This window comes from Heloderma suspectum, chromosome 5 (genome assembly GCF_057233095.1).
Source record: "Heloderma suspectum isolate Gila_16-S chromosome 5, 16-S_ref, whole genome shotgun sequence".
NCBI classification, from domain to species: domain Eukaryota; kingdom Metazoa; phylum Chordata; class Lepidosauria; order Squamata; family Helodermatidae; genus Heloderma; species Heloderma suspectum.
In genome coordinates, this window is record NC_139462.1 from 104176569 (window position 1) to 104196537 (window position 19969).

The 19969-nt window shown below is 42.7% G+C and overlaps 1 protein-coding gene across 5 annotated transcripts in view; it reads left to right on the plus strand.

The window, feature by feature from the left end:
• Window positions 1-19969, plus strand: part of ARAP2 (ArfGAP with RhoGAP domain, ankyrin repeat and PH domain 2) — a 165651-nt gene that overhangs the window by 68461 nt on the left and 77221 nt on the right. For all 5 annotated transcript variants that reach the window (XM_084856963.1, XM_084856964.1, XM_084856962.1 and 2 more), the window contains exons 11-17: window positions 1574-1773; window positions 7523-7608; window positions 8293-8475; window positions 9441-9615; window positions 11056-11190; window positions 15488-15632; window positions 18897-18999. In XM_084856963.1, the coding sequence (XP_084713089.1) occupies window positions 1574-1773; window positions 7523-7608; window positions 8293-8475; window positions 9441-9615; window positions 11056-11190; window positions 15488-15632; window positions 18897-18999 (1027 nt within the window). The remainder of the gene's footprint in view (window positions 1-1573; window positions 1774-7522; window positions 7609-8292; window positions 8476-9440; window positions 9616-11055; window positions 11191-15487; window positions 15633-18896; window positions 19000-19969) is intronic.

Sequence of the window (19969 nt, forward strand, 5' to 3'; positions counted from 1 at the left end):
TTCAGGATTCAGAGCCCAACTGTGGACAGGGCTGTGGCCTCAAAGGGGCATGTGGGATCTGTACTCTGCAGGGATCTTGCAGGCCCATTTCTGAGTGTTCAGGTTTTGTTAAGTCTCTAGTCCCTTTTAGTTTGCTGAGCTTTGAGGAAAACCGTGCCAGCAACATTTTGCCTAAATGCTCATTAAAAAGTAAACTTACTCGGGCTTTCCATTGTTTTGGCCAGTAAGAGCAAAGGTGTTGGGATAACTGACAAGCACTACATGTTGTGCATATTTAATGCAATTAAATTCCTCGTTTAAACGAGGCTACCTGTATTCATGTCCTGGCCCTTCTGCAATGATTCTCTGTTAGTTGAGCTCAGACCATAGTTTCCTGGTTAAACCAGGAGCCATACTTTTTAAACCATACTTTCGAAGTTAAAATTGGTCAGCTTTGACATGTGAAGGGGTAGTGTGGGGGACCTGTCTTTGGCTGTTGCAATTTTCTTAAAGCCTTAAATCAAGCCTCTGGGATCTAGATTAGTTGAGTTCTTACTGGGAAGTGTCAGTAACTTTCAACTGTGTTCATAGCCAAGCAAGAACTTTGAATATGCAACCAGAGTTCAGTGTTCATTACCGCATGAAATGCTCTACCACTGCCTCCCCTTTCAGTTTGAAAACGAAAGGGAAGTTTGAGAAGCAAATGGTGTATAGACATGTCTCTAAGAAAGGTACCTAGATAATTGGAGACCTGTGAGTGTGCGTGCCATGATTGGCCTTTGGTACTACACATCACTGGTGAATAAAAAGTTCAGCATCTTTGTGGAGATTCACATGGTTCTGTTGGTTAACAACCCAGTGCAATAAGTTACATGGCTATAATGAGCTGTACAATATGTTTCCACCCAGAGTGCTTAGAAAATGCAGTTGTTGGGGCTGGAGGGTACGTTTCTTGCTAGGGATTGTGTCCTTCATGTTTCTTCCCTCTTGCTCCATCAAGCAAGCCTGAATGAACTGTTCCCAATCATCTTCTGCTGCATAAAGGCAGGTGTACCCAAGACAGTGTCTTGTTAGGGCTGGAGAAGAGTTTTCTTTCTTGCCTAGAAAAGGCTGCATTATTTTTCAAAAGCTGATACAGTGGGAGTTTGTATTTTTTTTTAATGGAAAGACTGCACATGGATAGTAGTACAAATCCCAATCAGCTGTTCTCCTGTAGCACCTGGGTTCCGTTTCTCTCTAGCAGACACTGGAAAGGACTGGTATGTTGGGGTGGAACTCAGGGGTAGGCAATCTCGTGCCCTCCAACTACAACTTCTATCAGCACAAGCCAGCATGACAAATGGCCAGGGATTATGGGCATTGTAGTCCAAAACATCTGGAGGGTACCAGATTGTTTACCCAAGGCTGTGCTATTGTTTTTAAAGGCTCACTGAATGTACATTGACTATCCTGATGCCAGGCTCTCAGCTTTCAGGCTTTTCCTGAGGTTATCTTCATGACATTAAGGATTTAAAATTGCTGCCAAATAACCAAATGGTCCCTATCAAGTTTGAATGTAAAGTAAAGACACTTCGGGTGTATCAATGGGTTTCAGCTTTACAACAGAGTCCGAAAAAGAAAAGCAGGAGTGGATTGAAGCACTGCAGCAGTCCATAGCAGAAACTCTCTCCGACTATGAAGTAGCTGAGAAGATCTGGTTCAATGAATCAAACAGGTCCTGTGCTGATTGTAAAGCCCTTGATCCTGACTGGGCGTCCATCAATCTCTGTGTCGTCATTTGTAAGAAGTGTGCAGGTAATTAAGAATCTCTGAGGGTCCCATCAGACAGCACGTCTGCCTTAAAGGGCATGGCATGACTCAACCATGTTTATTTCTCATTTACTATAAACTTTTTCACTCTCTAATGGTTTGGGGATCATTTTTCATAACTAATCCCAAAGGGTTATAAAATACATAAAGCTATTTTCGCTAACCTGTGCCATTTCATATACCATGTATTCCCAGACGTTTAAGCGGAGTAGATTTTTTTTCCTGTGTTGTTTCAACTGCTCTCTCTTTCTCTAGTGTGTGCATATTTTCACATTTGAGAGTTTCATTAAGGGCACAATCCTATGGAGTGCATCCTACCTTCTTGTAAGTCTCTGAACTTGGAGGCTTACAAGTGTCTATACAGAGTGGGAAGCTCATAGTGCCTCCTGCTCTGCATTTAAGCTAGATGGGCATTTTCAGTGCCAGTGTAGTGTAGTGGTGAGAGTGACGGACTGGGAGCCGGGAGATCCGGGTTCTAGTCCCCACTTGGCCATGGAAGCTCACTGGGTGACTTTGGGCCAGTCACAGACTCTCAGCCCAACCTACCTCACAGGGTTGTTGTTGTGAGGATACAACGGTGAGGAGGAGGATAATGTAAGCCGCCTTGAGTTCCTTGCGAGAGGGAGAAAGGCGGGGTATAAATGCAATAAATAAATAAATAAATTTCACCTGTCTAGTGGAGGCTTCAGGGAGGGGGAGGGAAGGAGGCTGGGGTGGCCATAGGATTCATCGTATGGCTCCTGCCCTGGTCTCCTCCCCTCCTCACAACTGGGAATGCCCCCTTTCCCCTTATCTCTGCCCTCTTTTCTCAAACGCGGAGAGGTAACCGGCACAGTTCTCTCCACGCTGGCTATGAGGGGGATGGGAAGGGGACGGGGGGCGTGGTTTCCTAGCTCTGAGCTTGGACCCTGTCTCCAAGCTTGGAGCCAGGAAACTGAACAATCTATGCGCCCCCCCAGACACCATCTGGTGGGCATAGGATGGCTCTCTCCGTGACCCCCATTAGGGTCAGTTAGGTTCCAACTAAAGCAAATTGTGTGTGCGTGTGTGGTATTAAATGCTGTACATCCTAAGTGGTGGATGGGTTAAACGTTCCCAGCATGTTCAGAGTTTCTATTGACAACACAATAGTTATTCTGGGTTGATGAAGCAGTTAATATAAGGAGGTGTTAAGCATTCCATTCTTTGTGTGTGTATATCATTTTTAATGAAAGGAAGCACTACATAAATATGGAATTAGGTTTCTATGGGATGTCATAGGAATTAACATTGGAGCTCTTTAAGATCCCAGTTACCACCCCAATATTAACCAGATTTTGGGTTCAGACAGATCCCAGTTTAATCATAATTTTTAAAAAAGTTGATATGTCCCATTTATTGTAAAAAATGAAATAGGTTATAGTACAGGGATGCAACTTTGCAGTGGTAATGTCTGGGATCTCTAATGGCCCTCATTGTTAATTCTTATGAGATCTCAAAGACCCTTGACATCATACCCATGTGTCTTTTCCTTCAACTTAAGATGTCCTGAAGGTAAGAATTAAAATAACACACACACACACACACACACACACACACACTTATTTGAACCCAATATATGTTAAATAAAACATATTTTGCCAGCATAGAAGGTTTAATGAGCACTGTTTATGCCTTAAGGCTAGAGCAGTTTTTAAACACAAGATGTTAGGAGAGCTAAACTATAATGGTTGTTTCTATGAATGAATCCCCTTCATGGATCACTGCCTTGTTGTGGTGAAGGGGCTTGCATAACTCAGTGAAGCCATAAGCTATGCCGTGCAGGGCCACCCAAGACGGACAGGTCATGGCGGAGAGTTCTGACAAAATGTGGTCCACTGGAGAAGGAAATGGCAACCCACTCCAGTATTCTTGCCAAGAAAACCCCATGGAACTTATCACAAGGCTAAAAGATATGACGCCGGAAGATGAGCCCCTCAGGTCGGAAGGTGTCCAATATAGTACTGGGGAAGAGCAGAGGGAATTTCCAAGTAGCGCCAGAAAGAGTGAAGCGGCTGGGCCAAAGCCGAAAGGACACTCAGCTGTGGATGTGTCTGGTGGTGAAAAGAAAATCCGATGCTGTAAAGAACAATATTGTTTAGGAACCTGGAATGTAAGATCAATGAATCAAGGTAAGCTGGAGGTGGTCAAACATGAGATTGAACATCGACATCTTGGGAATCAGTGAACTAAAATGGACAAGCATAGGCAAATTCAATTCAGGTGACCATCATATCTACTACTGTGGGCAAGAATCCCTTAGAAGAAATGGAGTAGCACTCATAGTCAATAAAAGGGTGGGAAAAGCAGTACTGGGGTACAATCTCAAAAATGATAGAATGATCTCAGTACGAATCCAAGGCAAACCATTCAACATCACGGTAATTCAAGTCTATGCCCCAACCACTGAGGCCGAAGAAGCAGAGGTTGATCAGTTCTGTGAAGACCTACAACACCTAGAAGTAACATCAAAAAAAGATGTCCTTTTCATCATAGGGGATTGGAATGCTAAAGTAGGAAGTCGAGAAATCACCAGGATAACAGGCAAGCATGGCCTTGGTGTACAAAATGAAGCAGGACAAAGGCTAATAGAGTTTTGCCAAGAGAACACGTTGAGCATAGCAAACACTCTTTTCCAACAGCACAAGAGGCGACTCTACACATGGACATCACCAGATGGTCAATATCGAAATCAGATTGATTATGTCCTTTGCAGCCAAAGATGGAGAAGCTCTATACAGTCAGTAAAAACAAGACCCGGAGCTGGCTGTGGCTCAGATCATGAGCTTCTTCTTGCAAAATTCCGGGTTAAATTGAAGAACGTAGGGAAAACCATTAAACCATTCAGGTATGACCTACATCATATCCCTGATGAATATACAGTGGAGGTGAGGAATAGATTTCAGGTATTACACCTGATAGACAGAGTGCCTGAGGAACTATGGATGGAGGTCCGTAACATTGTTCAGGAGGCAGCAACGAAATCCATCCCAAAGAAAAAGAAATGCAAGAAAGCCAAGTGGCTGTCTGATGAGGCTTTACAAGTAGCTGAGGAAAGAAGGGAAGGTAAAAGCAAGGGAGAAAGGGGAAGATATACCCAACTGAATGCAGAGTTCCAGAGAACAGCAAGGAGAGACAAGAAGGCCTTTTTAAATGAACAATGCAAAGCAATCGAGGAAAACAGCCGAATGGGAAAGACTAGATATCTTTTCAAGAAAATCGGAGATCTCAAGGGAACGTTTTGTGCAAAGATGGGCATGATAAAGGATAAAGAAGGCAGGGACCTAACAGAAGCAGATGAGATTAAGAAGAGGTGGCAAGAATACACAGAAGAACTATACAGGAAAGATCTGAATGTCCCTGATAGCCATGATAGTGTGGTCACTGAACTTCAGCCGGACATCCTAGAGAGTGAAGTCAAGTGGGCCTTAGGAAGCATTACTAACAACAAAGCTAGTGGAGATGACAGTATTCCAGCTGAGCTATTTAAAATCCTAAAAGATGATGCTGTTAAAGTGCGGCACTCAATATGCCAACACATTTGGAACACTCAGCAGTGGCCACAAGACTGGAAATGGTCAGTTTACATTCCAATTCCAAAGAAGGGCAATGCCAAAGAGTGTTCAAACTACCGTACAATTGCGCTTATTTCACATGCCAGCAAGGTTGTGCTCAAAATCCTACAAGGTAGGCTTCAGCAGTATGTCAACCGAGAACCAGTGGAAGTACAAGCGGGGTTTCCAAGAGGCAGAGGAACTAGAGATCAGATCGTCAACATTCGCTGGATTGTGGAGAAAGCAAGAGAATTCAAGAAAAACGTCTATTTCTGCTTCATTGACTACGCTCAAGCCTTTGATTGTGTGGATCACAGCAAACTGTGGCAAATTCTGAAAGAGATGGGAGTACCAGACCACCTGTCTCCTGAGAAACCTGTACGAGGGTCAAGAAGCAAGAGTAAGAACCAGACATGGAACAACCGATTGGTTCAAAATTGGGACAGGAGTACGACAAGGCTGCATATTATCGCCCTGCTTATTTAACTTATATGCAGAATACATCATGAGAAACTCCGGGGTGGATGAATTGCAGGTCGGAATTAAGATTGCCGGGAGAATTATCAACAACCTCAGATACACAAATGATACCACCCTAATGGCAGAAAGCGAAGAGGATCTAAAGAGACTTTTGTGGAGGGTGAAAGTGGAGAGTGCAAAAGCTGGTTTGAAACTCAACATTAAAAAAACGAAGATCATGGCATCTGGCCCCATCACTTCCTGGCATATAGAAGGGGAAGAAATGGAAGCAGTGACAGATTTTATTTTCTTGGGCTCCAAGATCACCACAGATGGTGACTGTAGCCATGAAATTAAAAGACGCTTGCTCCTTGGGAGGAAAGCTATGGCAAACCTAGACAGCATAGTAAGAAGCAGAGACATCACCTTGCCAACAAAGGTCCGTCTAATCAAAGCTATGGTTTTCCCAGTAGTAATGTATGGCTGTGAGAGCTGGACTATAAGGAAGGCTGAGCGCTGAAGAATCAGTGCCTTCAAACTGTGGTGCTGGAGAAGACTCTTCCGAGTCCCCTGGACTGCAAGGAGGTCAGATCAGTCAATCCTAAAGGAAATCAACCCTGACTGCTGATTGGAAGGACACATACTGAAGCTGAAGCTCCAATATTTTGGCCACCTAATGCGAAGAGAAAACTCCCTGGAATAGACCCTGATGCTGGGAAAGATTGAAGGCAAAAGGAGAAGGGGATGGCAGAGGATGAGATGGCTAGATAGCATCACCGATGCAATGAAGATGAACTTGAGCACACTCCGGGAGAGAGCGGAGGACAGGAAGGCCTGGCATGCTATGGTCCATGGGGTCACGAAGTCGGACACGACTTAACGACTGAACAACAATGAATGAAATTCAAGGTGATAGAAAAATGTGGCAAGGCTTCTGCAACTAAATTTGATTATCAAAATGGGAACAAAATGTTGCAATCTCAGCATTGAAAATCTTGGAATTTTAATTTCAATACATGAGAAAAAGTCTGAAAGCCAGAAAAAAAAGTTCAGATTTTAACATCTGAATTTTAATATTTAAAATCTGGATTGTGAGATCTGGATTTTTGCATGCAAATTCAAGAGTTGGAGAATTTTTATTCCACCAAATTTGTTTAGCTCTATTAGAGCAGATCTATTCCTGCCCTGTATTTATAAAAATAGAAATAACCGTCTCTATCTCTTCGGGACTTGGAATAAAAGTGTCGTATTGCCAGCCCATTCCACTTGTACACTGGGTCCACGGGACAAGGACATATTTATCAGAATAAATCCTTGGAGACTCTTGAATCTAGGGTTCTACTTCTTTTCAGATGCCACAATAATAGCATGGGAAGGGGAAACATGACCAGACGTGCTGAAACTCCATGCGTTCATTATAAGGTCTGAAACAGCTCACACATGTCAACTGCCTGTGCTGGTCTCTTTCAGACCTTATAATGAATGTATGGAGGCTGGGCATGTGCAATCCTGTTCCCCCCCCCCTCCATACCACACACATTAATTAGCATCTGAAAGGGGCTCTTCTACTATCTAGAAGCCTTCTAAACTTTTCTGTTTCTTGTATATGCTCATGTACTGCCCGTAAAGTTATTTTCTGTCTTTCAAGTTTTGATCCTTTAATTTTAACCCTGAAGTGGCTTCATCTTGCTCTTTTGATCCAGGGCAGCACAGATCGTTAGGGCCCAGAGATTCAAAAGTCCGAAGCCTCAAAATGGATGCCAGCATTTGGAGCAATGAACTCATTGAGGTAAGAAAGAATGGGATGAAAAGAGGATATGAGACATGAGCTATATTAGTGGGAGAAGCAAGCATTGCAAGGGTTACTGTAATGGTCTTTAATTTGTCTATTTGAAATCACTTCCATTTGATACTGACGTTGATCCACTTGATTGTTTTAATGGCGATCTTTTTCTTTCTTACATTTATTGTTTTTATTGAATTATGTTGGTTTCATGTTAAGCCACTGAATTACATTGGTATCATGTTAGGTGTGTGGACAATGCCTGAGGATGCACAGGAATTGCTGAATAAGATGGTTAGGGGCCAGAACGTAAGACCTTGGGTAGCCCCCCTTGGCCCTCATGGCTAGGAGGAGCAGAATAAATTATGGAAAATAAGAGAATGAATCATAGCTTGCTTAATTTGCGTAATGTATGCAGTGGTAGAACTGAACTTCCCTTGTCCCAGAATTTGAGTTATTTTGGTGCAGATTCTTCTCTTTATTAGTGTGAAGTACATGTATAGTACTGCTGCTAGTTTGAATTGTTTTTCACTTTCCAACTGTGCTATAATCTTACATATCTCCTTCTAGTTTCTTCCTTTGTCAGTCGTAACTCAATGTAATCAACTTTCTTGCTTAGAATACCCTTTCCAGTCTACCTGGATCTAATTCTTTTTTTTTAATGCAAAGTTTGCTTTCTTCCTTCTGCAGCTTTTTATTGTGATAGGTAATAAGAGGGCAAATAGCTTTTGGGAAGGAAATCTTCAACCAGATGAGGAATTGCCTATGGATGCGCCAACAGACAGGAGGCTAAGTTTTATCACCCAAAAATATAAAGAGGGAAGATTCAGAAAAACTACTCTGCTTTATCAAACTAAAGAACAGTTAAATAAGGTAAAGCCGGCAGAAATGTTGGGGTGTGAGTGTTCTTTTGTCACTTTTTGTTGCTTGTTTGAAAACTGAATTTCAGCCACTGGGGTGCTGCTGCACCTCTGGTGGGGAAACAGTCCCTTAAAAGCGAAAAGTGGTAGTTCACCACAAAAAAATTGGCATCATTGTGGTGTCAGGGAAAAGGGGCTATTTTGCTTTTTCAGAGGGCTGTTTTTCCCACTGGCAGCCTGGCAGCAAAACTGGGGGGCTAGGAAAAGGTGAGGGGGCCACATGCATCCCACAGACCATGAGTTGCCCACTTCTGCACTAAACCTTCTCCCTGCTGTGACATAAGAAATGGTTTCTAAAAGACACAGCACAAACAGAAATTGGTTGATACATTTATCTCCAGTAAAGTCTTTGGGGAAAAAACCTGATAATACCTGTCAAACTGCTGGAGGTCACTCATCTAACTTTAAACTTACCTTTCTACCTCAAAATCAGCACAGACCATCCTCAGACTGTACTCTCCGACATTGCCAAGCTTCAGACCAATGCTCTCAGCTGTTTTCTGTGTATAAGCAGTAGAACCTACTGCCCTCCTAATTTCTGGCTGTAAATGGCAGAATGCAAATGGTTTGACTCACCCTTAACATAGAGCCACAGCTGTGGCTTGATAATATCTCCTTTGTCATCTGAACAGGGTTAGAATGTTAGTGCAGTAGTTTCTGTACAAGGTCTGTTGTCTTGAATAATGTCTTGGTTCAGACCTACCAGTTCCCCAAATAATTACAGTTCATTGTGATTTAATAACCTTATGATGCTTGTTGTCTCTGAAATATAGCTCTGACCTTGCTGTATGAAGTTCAGCTGACTCCACCAGCTATAGTGTGAAGAGACCAATAAAATTGCCAATTAAATTAAGAGGCATTAATCCCTTCCTGTTTGGTGTTCTACTTGTAGCTCATGCTTTTCATCTTTATGATCAGGCCCTGTGTGCTGCAGTAGTTAAGCAGGACGTATTGGAAACAATGATGTTGTTGTTTAGTGGAGCAGATGTGATGTGTGCTACTGGAGATCCTGTATACAGCACCCCATACCTGTTAGCCAAGAAATCGGGACAAAGGCTGCAGATGGAATTCCTCCACCACAATAAGTTTTCAGGTACGGAGCTGCGCCGATACATCTGACTTATTCTATAACTGCATATGCGATTGGCACGACATATTTCACATTAATACAGATTTAAACTGATGACGAAATAGAGAGAATGTGGAAGCATTAAGTGGTAGCTCTGTTGAAAATTCTTTGATGCATATTGGATGCTGTGATTTCCATTTGTAAGCTAGTTAACAATCATGAGCTTGGTACAGCTGATTCCAAGAAACTCCCTTCTGCCTCCCCCACCCCCATAGAATTGCTCTGTTACCATTCCACATAACATATGGAATAAGAAAAGAAAGTTAAAATTATTTACATTAAGGCCATTTCACACACTAAGTACACAGAAGGAAATCTGGATTTGTCAACAAGCATACAGTCAATGGAGTTTCACTCAATTGCTGCTCCCTGATGAGTATACACCTATTTCGTACATAGAATCATAGGGTTGGAAGGGGCCTACAAGACCATTGAGTCCAACCCCCTGCTCATATTTATTTCATACATCATTTACATGTTTAGGCGTACACTTAAAACATTTCAGGTATACATCTTTTTCAAAATGTAATGTGTGAAATGTTTCTAAAATTCCGGATTGTGAGACCTATTAGTAGGCATGACAATTTAGTCTATTTGTTTGTTTCAATATTCTTTATAAAACATTTGAAGTATGGACACACCTACATAGATGATGTTAAAACTAAAACAGCAGCAACCCCCCGCCCCGCCCGAAACCCAGACCAGCAAGCCACAGAAAACTTAATATAAACTAGTAAGCAGTGGCAGTTTAAAAATCCAGACCATTGTCATTAATTACAAGTGAATTGGAATAAAAAGGTTTTTAAGGCTGTAATCCTAGACACACTTACCTGGGAGTCAGTACCATTGAACTCAATGGAGCTTGCTTCTGAATAGGTATGTATAGGATTGCACTGTAAGACTGGTTTAAAAATACCTAAAGAGGAGGGCAAGCAAACAATCCTTGGGAGGGGTTTCCACAAGGATGGGGCCACCGCTGAAAAAGCTCTGTCTTGTTTGTCTACCATTCTGATTAGTCTTAATGACCAGCCTGTGTGCAGGGCTTCTACTGAAAATCTAAGTCTCTCAGTGGGATGTTGGGAGTGCAGATGGTCCTTCAAATAACCTGGTCAAAACCATTTAAAGCTATCAAGGTAACCACCAGCAGTTTAAAGTGGGCCTGTAAATGCACCGGCAACCATTGTAGCTGGTACAGAATAGATGTCCTGTTCTCCAATCACTTTGCCCCCATAACTAACCAAGCAGTTGCATCCTATACCAGCTGAAACTTCCAAACTCTACCAGCTCAACCTTCCAGATTGAAAGGGCATGTAGAGTGCATTGTAGCAGTCTAATCTCGATCTAAGCCTGTGTGGTAGACACTGCCATGGGTAATTGCTCTGATATTTTTCATTACCTCTACAGATTTTCCTAACTATGACGCTCATTCAGACAATGTTTCCTGTCAAGGTTCTTCCTCCTCCACCTTCCTTTGTGACTATTTATACAAGCTTTCCTTCAGTGCTACAAAGCTGCTTACTGAAAGAAAACTAAAAGAAGGTATTTTAGTCTACCACCCACCCACCTACCCTTTGCTTAACTGGCTTTGTACAGTGTTGGTAAGCTGAATGACCTTTACTGTTATATTTCAGAGCTTTAAAGGTAATATAAGGGGGGAAATGTTTCTGTGAAATGGTGTATGGTATTTGGGGGGGGGGTGAGGGAAGAGGAAGGGAGAAGGACATTTTTTCTTACATAAAATAAAATTCCTTGGTCACAGGTTCATTAAGGAAAAAAAAATACAAGGTGAGAGAATGATTCAGTAATAGCATTGTGATTGCTAAGCATTACAGGTCTTTTAAAATACTGTTTACCCTAGTCAATTGTATGTGGACATTATAATTTATCCATTGGGTTGAAGCCATCAGGTAAAAAGTAATGTTCAAAAGGAGATTAAATCAATAAAAAGGAATTTTTGTTTTTTAAAAAAGGTTGCCAAAATTCTGATGAATGATTTTAAGTCAGTGGAAATCATATTCAAGCCTGCTTTCTGGTCCCCCCACCCCAATAAAACCTTGAATTAAGCATGCACTTTATTTCACTGGAATAAAAGCACCCATCTCTTAGAATTCTGTAGTTCCAAACACTGTGGGTTGGAACCAGATTTTATCATACATAGAACACACACACTGAAATCAATGGAACTTAAGTTAGTTATTACGAAACTAAGTCCTGTTGATTTCAGTGTTCTTCTCTAAGTCTGACTAAGTCTGGATCCAACCCTGTATTTATAATTCAATTCAATTTACTCATTTTCATGGAAAAGGAAAATGGGGCTGTACAGGTACATTTTCTGAAAGTCTGATGTCCTTATATGGGGCATCGTTTCTGTTCAAATAATGTTCTAAAGCAAAACAGAAGTGTTAGGTTGTGCGGTGGGATCCTGTCCCTTTATAAGCTTGGATTTAAAGTGTTGTGCAGCTAATTTCACATACTCCCAGGAACTTTGTTCTAACTGTTTCTGGAGCAGCAGAACTCCCTGTACCACATGGAAAACCTCTTTTTTTGAAATGGAGGGGAGCTTCAAAAGCTGCCACATGACATGGAAACCTGCTGTTTACAGGGAGAAGTAAAAGGTGTCACCATACATGACCTGAAATGTCACTTCTACATGGCAGCAATAACATTAGAATTGGCTCTTAATACTGCAAGACAATAACGCACCATTCAAATTCCAGATCAAAGCAGTGCTATGTAAACTATAGGCATGCTTATGCTATGAGTCTTGGTCATGTTCCATTGTGAGAAAGAAATGGCAGAAAGTGTGGGGGGGGGAGTTCTTCAAATGACCCCCTCATTCATTTTTCAGGGTGGGAAACTGTGGCTTGGACAAAGGATTCCAGAGTGGGGAAAAGGATGGGGAGAGTTGATTTGTAGGACAAGGGTGGGAGCCAAAGTGTTGTGGGGAGAAGAAAAGGAGGATCTCGAGCCCTGTGCTTCTTTCCTCTGCTCATCACAGGATAGCAGGTGCTGTAATAGTTGCAGATGATGACAGGTAAATGTTTTAATAGGATAGGCCACCAAATCTTGACTTGTAGCTGTTTCACAGAAGAATCGTATTGTACAACTTAAAACTACTATAGTATTTCTTATACTCGTTATGAGTCCGTTATGCATATATCTTCTGGAAAAGCCTGATCTTTTCATGTTTTCTCAAAGTTTTTGTTTGTTCCTTTGAAAACTATAGATTGTTTTCCTTAGCTTCGCAACACTGAGTGGGCTTTCTAGCATTTCTACCAGCATAAAATAGATTGACTCTGTTTTGGCCTCTATTTCCAGTGTTGGAGGGGTGGAGGGGGAGAGCAGCACCTTTTAGTTATTGCATGCTATGATTCAACCGTTCATTTTGCAATCAACTTCTGTCAGGCTACATTTTTTTCCCTGCAGCTTTCAATTCTTCTCGGAGGGTTTTTTGTTTGTTTGTTTTTCTAAGGTGAATGTATTTCCCCTTCTTTTGCCTGTATCTTCATGGTTTCTGTAAACCTGAAATTGGCAAATACAATATTATGCATCTAAAATTGGTGGGAGATTCAGGACAGATAAAAGGAAGTACTTCTTCACACAGCACATAGTTAAACTATGTAATTCGCTACCACAAGACATAGTGATGGCCACCAATTTGGATGGCTTTGAAATTGGGTTACATAAATTCCTGGAGGAGAAGGCTATCAATGACTACTAGTCCTGATGGCTATGTGCTACCTCCAATATCAGAGGCAGTATGTCTATGTACACCAGTTGCTGGGGAACATGGGTGGGAAGGTGCTTGCACTTGTGTCCTGCTTGTGGGTTCCCGGTCGACAGCTGGTTTGGCCACTGTGTGGACAGAAAGCTGGACTAGATAGATCCTTGATCTGATCCAGCATGGCTCTTCTTTTGTTCTTATGTTCTTAAAAGCTTCTTTAAAAACAAAACAGTAAAAACCCAATGAGGTTGCTTAAAGTGTAAGAAGAAGACTGTATGAGGGAATATGATTTCCTCTACTTTTGATCTAATAAGCAAGCTGTGTAAGACATCAGTTTGTTTATCTGAAGCCTTGGTCAAAAGAGCCATCAAGTGGACTCAAATATTGAAATGGGCCTAAAGATGAGGGCCCCTTCATGGATCACTGCCTTGTTGTGGCGAAGGGGCTTGTGTAACTCAGTGAAGCCATAAGCTGTGCCGTGCAGGGCCACCCAAGACGGACAGGTCATGGCGGAGAGTTCTGACAAAATGTGGTCCACTGGAGAAGGAAATGGCAACCCACTCCAGTATTCTTGCCAAGAAAACCCCATGGAACGTAACACAAGGCTAAAAGAGATGACACCGGAAGATGAGCCCCTCAGGTTGGAAGGTGTCCAGTATAGTACTGGGGAAGAGCAGAGGGAATTTCCAAGTAGCGCCAGAAAGAGTGAAGCGGCTGGGCCAAAGCCGAAAGGACACTCAGCTGTGGATGTGTCTGGTGGTGAAAAGAAAATCCGATGCTGTAAAGAACAATATTGTTTAGGAACCTGGAATGTCAGATCAATGAATCAAGGTAAGTTGGAGGTGGTCAAACATGAGTTTCAAAGCTGGTTTGAAACTCAACATTAAAAAAACTAAGATCATGTCATCTGGCCCCATCACTTCCTGGCATATAGAAGGGGAAGAAATGGAAGCAGTGACAGATTTTACTTTCTTGGGCTCCAAGATCACCGCAGACGGTGACTGTAGCCATGAAATTAAAAGACGCTTGCTCCTTGGGAGGAAAGCTATGGCCAACCTCGACAGCATAGTAAGAAGCAGAGACATCACCTTGCCGACAAAGGTCCGTCTAATCAAAGCTATGGTTTTCCCAGTAGTAATGTATGGCTGTGAGAGCTGGACTGTAACGAAGGCTGAGCGCCGAAGAATTGATGCTTTCGAACTGTGGTGCTGGAGAAGACTCTTACGAGTCCCCTGGACTGCAAGGAGGTCAAATCAGTCAATCCTAAAGGAAATCAACCCTGAGTGCTCATTGGAAGGACACATACTGAAGCTGAGGCTGAAATATTTTGGCCACCTAATGCGAAGAGAAAACTCTCTGGAAAAGACCCTGATGCTGGGAAAGACTGAAGGCAAAAGGAGAAGGGGACGGCAGAGGATGAGATGGCTAGATAGCATCACCGATGCAATGAATATGAACTTGAGCACACTCCAAGAGAGAGCGCAGGACAGGAAGGCCTGGCATGCTATGGTCCATGAGGTCACGAAGAGTCGGACACGACTGAACAACAACAACAAAGATGAGGGGGGGGGGTTAACTGATTGAAAATCTGGAGATTCCTGATGCGGGTAGAAGGTAGTAGCCATAGTATATAATGATCCCATTTGAAATGGTTGAAAACAGTGGCAGGCGATGTGGCCTTTCTGTTATTAAGAGGACTGTAGTCTGGTCTATGCATATAACAGAATTAAGATCCTAAGATGGTGGACAATTGCACCACTTCCATCGGTAGTGTAGGGTAACATTTTGGAATGCTCTCCACATTAAAAAACAACCTCCCTTACAAGTAAATACAGCAACTAGAAAATCACTGGAGTGGGTCCAGCCTAGCCTGCTTCCTGTTGTGCAAGTTGCTACTCACAGGGAGCTTTTTATGCGAGAGAGTGTTTTATTAACTACAGGCTCTTGTAGTAAAGAAGATGGAAGATACAAGTTTTGCAAGGCTCTTCATTCTGCTGACGTTGTGTCCTGCATTTATTGCTAATCACGGTGTGGAGGTGGTTGTTTTGGTCAATAAACTCATGCGTCTTTCTCTCCTTCCCCCCATTCCCACCCCCACAAACTTAAATGCAGAGTGTAACAGGAGGTGGTGTGCTCTGGAAAGCAGCTTTTTGAGCTATTATGAAAACGAGAAGACCGCCTCCCCTACTGGGATGCTTGACCTCAGTGAAGTCATCTGCCTTGCCGTTCATAAGACTGACTCCTTCTTACACACAGGGTAAGTTCTGGTTCACCAAAATGTAAACCATCTTAACTCATTTTTTTTAGAAATGTATCCCCCACTGTATAGTCAGTTTTGGGACTCTGAATTTAATTTTATTGATCTGTATTTTAGTTTTTGTGGCTTTGGCAACTGAGTGGTATAGAAATATAATGAAACAATAAAATAAAATAAAATAAATTTGCTTCCTCGCAGAAAAGTACCACTGTTGTGGGCATAGAAAAATAAAACCACTTGATATTCTCTGTAATTTTTAAATGAGTGTAGCTTAGAAAAATAAATTAACTGATTTTTTTCCAGGGGGTAGAGGATTTATTCACTGCTTTAATTTCCTGTTATTTTCTGGAAGAGCTATTTCTGTTCCTTTCCATCTACTGCAGCCAGCTAAAGAGCTGTTGGCTACCTTTCTCCCTTGTGGTTCTAGCTGCCTCTCCTGGCTCTTTAAAGCCAGGACTGGAGGCTGGATAGCCCAATGCTGCTCTTTCCAGTTGGGGAAACAGAATGGAAAGCTATGATATCCGGTCTACATATCATCAGGATACAAAAAGATGTCATCTCTTTGAATGCTTATTCTGAAAGATACAAGTTAATGTGATTGCCAGGGGTGGCATGGTGGGACACTGGCAGGGGTTACTTAACTTCTCCTGTGTGGCCTCATTATCAGCTGCAAATATGCCCCCATATTATTCCCCCTCCCCACCCACCCCAGGTTCAATTCTGCTTTTTGATCTCAGCTGCAGAAAAAAATGGCATGGATGGTATTTACAAGGGAGGATGGGCAGGCATAGTAGTAATACAGCACCTTCTCCCACCCATAAGATGGCTCCTTTAAGTGCCCCCTGCCTTTGTGTTTGCCTTATGAAGGAAACATGGGGTTATCAGCTCTGTTTCTCTGACAATGCCTAGTTCTGCCATCAATTTTTCTAAGTTTGAGGACCGAGCTACATGTTACTTTGAAGATGCAGCCACAGTGTCTTTCTTCCTTTCTTATTGTAAAGTAAGCACAGGGGCCTGATCCAGATTGGGACCCTAACATGGGAGTAGGGAGGCTTCAATCCTGCAACACCCCCTTCCCTGCTGTACCTGTAATTTTCCTCACCTGAATGCAATCCACCGTTCCAATGGATCACGTTTTGGCAAAGAAAATGACAGATGTGGGGCAGGGGCTCCCAATCCAGATGGGGCCAACAGCAGGGGGCAAAGCGTTAAAGACCTCCTACCCCCCTCCCCATGCTGGGGTCTTAATCTGGATTGGAGGCCCTGTGCTTACTTTGCAGTGAAAAAGGTATAGCTGCGAACTACATCTTCAAAGTAACGTGTAGTTACTTTGGGTCTAAGGCAAGAAGAGAGAGTGAGAGCATAAGCAGCCATGTGTTTCCTGTCTGGAAATGGCAGCCCTTTCTTCTGGGTGCCAGTCCTGCCTTTAAGGGACCAAGTCCAGGATCTAGTCCGGTGCTTCTCAACCTTTCGTATCTTATTCTCCACCAATATTCACCCTATTGCAGAACATGGGTCCCACCATGATAGAAACAAAGGGCCCATCTTCATGGTAAGTTTTAAGGACATGAAAAATTGCAGTAGTATTGTTGGGAGTAAATTCGATTGCTATGGCTTTAAAATACAAAGAAAAATAATAACTCTGTTAGTAGTTAAAACGGTTACTACTAGTATGCCCAAAGGTCACAGATGGGTAATCCATGGCAGGTAGGGTTGCCAGGCGATAGTACGTCACACTTGCAGGTTGGACATGGGGATTGAGGGGGAGGGAATTCTTAGTAATTTTTATTAACACCCTGTGTCCCACCTAGACTAATTCTGTGTCCCACTGGTGGTACACATACCACCGGTTGAGAACCAGAGATCTAGGTGAGTGGTGCAGTAGCTTGCGTGGTCAATGGCATTGCCAGGGGGAAAGGCCTTTGCAGTCACTCAGCTCATTGCTCAGGACATGCAGCCAGTTTCCCTGAATCAACAGGATGCACAAGATATTTTATGTGGGGATTTGAAATGGCAGTAAAAAACCAGGCTGCTTTGCCCACTCAGCAGGGCCAAGATCCGGCTTCTGACCGTGGATTTTGGTGTGATTGAAGGAGGCAGCTAATTTTGTCTCGCTCTCCTAAAATTTGTCGTCCCCTTCAGTTGGTAGGGAGTGGATACTGCCTCCAAGATGTCTCTGCGTTCATGCTGTGCCTACCTATCGTACAGCATACACGCTAGAGTAAATGTCAGCACTGTGTATGCACACCTTGGAGATATCACTCCCATGACTGCAAACAGCTTTTAAGTGTCAGATGGAAAACTGTGTTTGTGCTCTTAAAAATTTAAGTCAGTAAAAGCCTCCTGTAGCAACAGCAGCTGTGTGTGTGCACGCACAGACACACACACGTCCGTGCTCTCACTGGCGAGCATTTATACATGTGGCAACATACCTAAAATGCTGCTGCACTCATGCTCCTGCTGCTCGCATTTACCCTAGGATTATACCTCTAGGATGCATGTGTGCATCCTGTGTTCTGCCATCTTTCAGGAAACCTCCCCCGTAGTACTGTTGTATCCTTCCTTCAGGGGAATGGGGTTGGATGGAGAGCTAGATCCATGCCAGTGGAGGCTGGTGGCTCCAGTGTCAGTGGGGTGGTGAATCCACTCTGGGCTAGAGTCAGAACTCTAAAGGAGCTATCCAAGTGCTGAACCCTATGGGTTCACTACCCCACTGACATTGGAGCCACCAGCCTCCACTGGTGCATGTTGTGGGCAGGTGGGCTGAAGACACTATATTTTCCATTCAAGGTGAGAAGATGCTGAGGTCATATTTAAATTTACTCATGTCCCCTATAATTCAGGAGACTTGGATCTTTCTTCAAATGGCAATAAGAGTAGCAGTTTGATCAACCAATGCTCTGAATGTTGTTCTCCCTTCTCTCCCTCCTTTCTTTCCCCACCTCAAGCTGTTAACCCACACCTAGTTTAGCCCCATCTTTTTTTTTTTTTTTTAAACTTGTATGTTCCCATATGGTTGATCCCCCTCCACTCCATTCCCTCCTGATTAGACTGTCAAATGCATATTTAATTTTGTATTGTTTGAAAACAAAATATGAAACATTTTAGTTGGAATAACTTGTAATAACCTGCCTTTCCCCCCTGAGACTAGTTGAAATAGGGATGAAATGCAGGGAATTCTGGGGGAGAATTGTACTGTTCGTTGCTTTTAGTATAAAGCTTATCCTAAATAAAATTGACTCCTCTTGTCCTTGGTGGTTTTAGAGCTATATTTACCTTTGAAATCTACTTACTGTCAGAACGTGTGTTTCTCTTTGGTGCTGAAACTGCACATACTCAAAGAAAATGGAGTCGGGCAATTGCCAAGGTAATGTTGATAATTACTTGTTTGAGTTAAGCCAAGAGCCTTTGCATTAAATATAAAGTGGCATTCTTATCTTAGGACCTTGGGAGAAAGCAAGGTTATAACACAAGTGAATTTGGATCTTGAGAATGTGGAAATGTCTCTTCGCTTCTTAATGGAAAAATACCTATTGTTGCAATTGCTGCTAGAGCAACCATGCAGTGAAATATAAATCAAAATTCAAGATTTTAAAAAGGATTTTATATTCGTGAACTTTAGAATATCATTCCGTATTCAAAAGCACTGGTAGTATGCATTAGAAGTAAATGCCACAGTAGATGTTTTTTCTGCTGCTCGAGTCAACATCTTAGCCTTCTGTTTAAAGCAATACTGATATTTCTTGTGTAAAGCATAAAGATGTATGTAAACCTCTTGACATTTTGAATCCTAGAGGGCATGTGTCATGGGCCTTTGGCTACCCCTGGGCCTTTGGCCATTAGTCTCCCCATTTGAGCCCTATTATTGCAGAAACTGATTTTCTCTGGGTTCTGAAGGGCAAACTAGATATTTCTGGATTATCTGGATCTGTTTCGATTTGGTTTCAACACTTGTTTTGGAAGTGAAATGGCCTTGGTGAGTCTGATGAACAACGTACAGCAGGAGCTAGGCAGGCGGAGTGTATCCCTGTTGGTTCTGCTGGACTTCTCAGTAGATTTCAGTACTATTGACTATGGTATCCTTCTGAACCACCGGGCTGGGAAGTGACTAAGGGGCACCATTTTGTGATGGTTTCAATCCTTCCTGGATATCAGGTTCCAGAAGTGGTGCTGGGGGACTGCTGTTCAACTCTTGACAGTGTGTCACACAAGATTTTAACTTCTGCGTTAACCTGCTAGGTGAGGTCATCCAGAGATGTGGCCTGTGGTGTCATCAGTATGGTTCTGCAAATTGTTTTTTTCCCCTGCTGCTTGTTTTTACTAGGCTCTTTTAATTC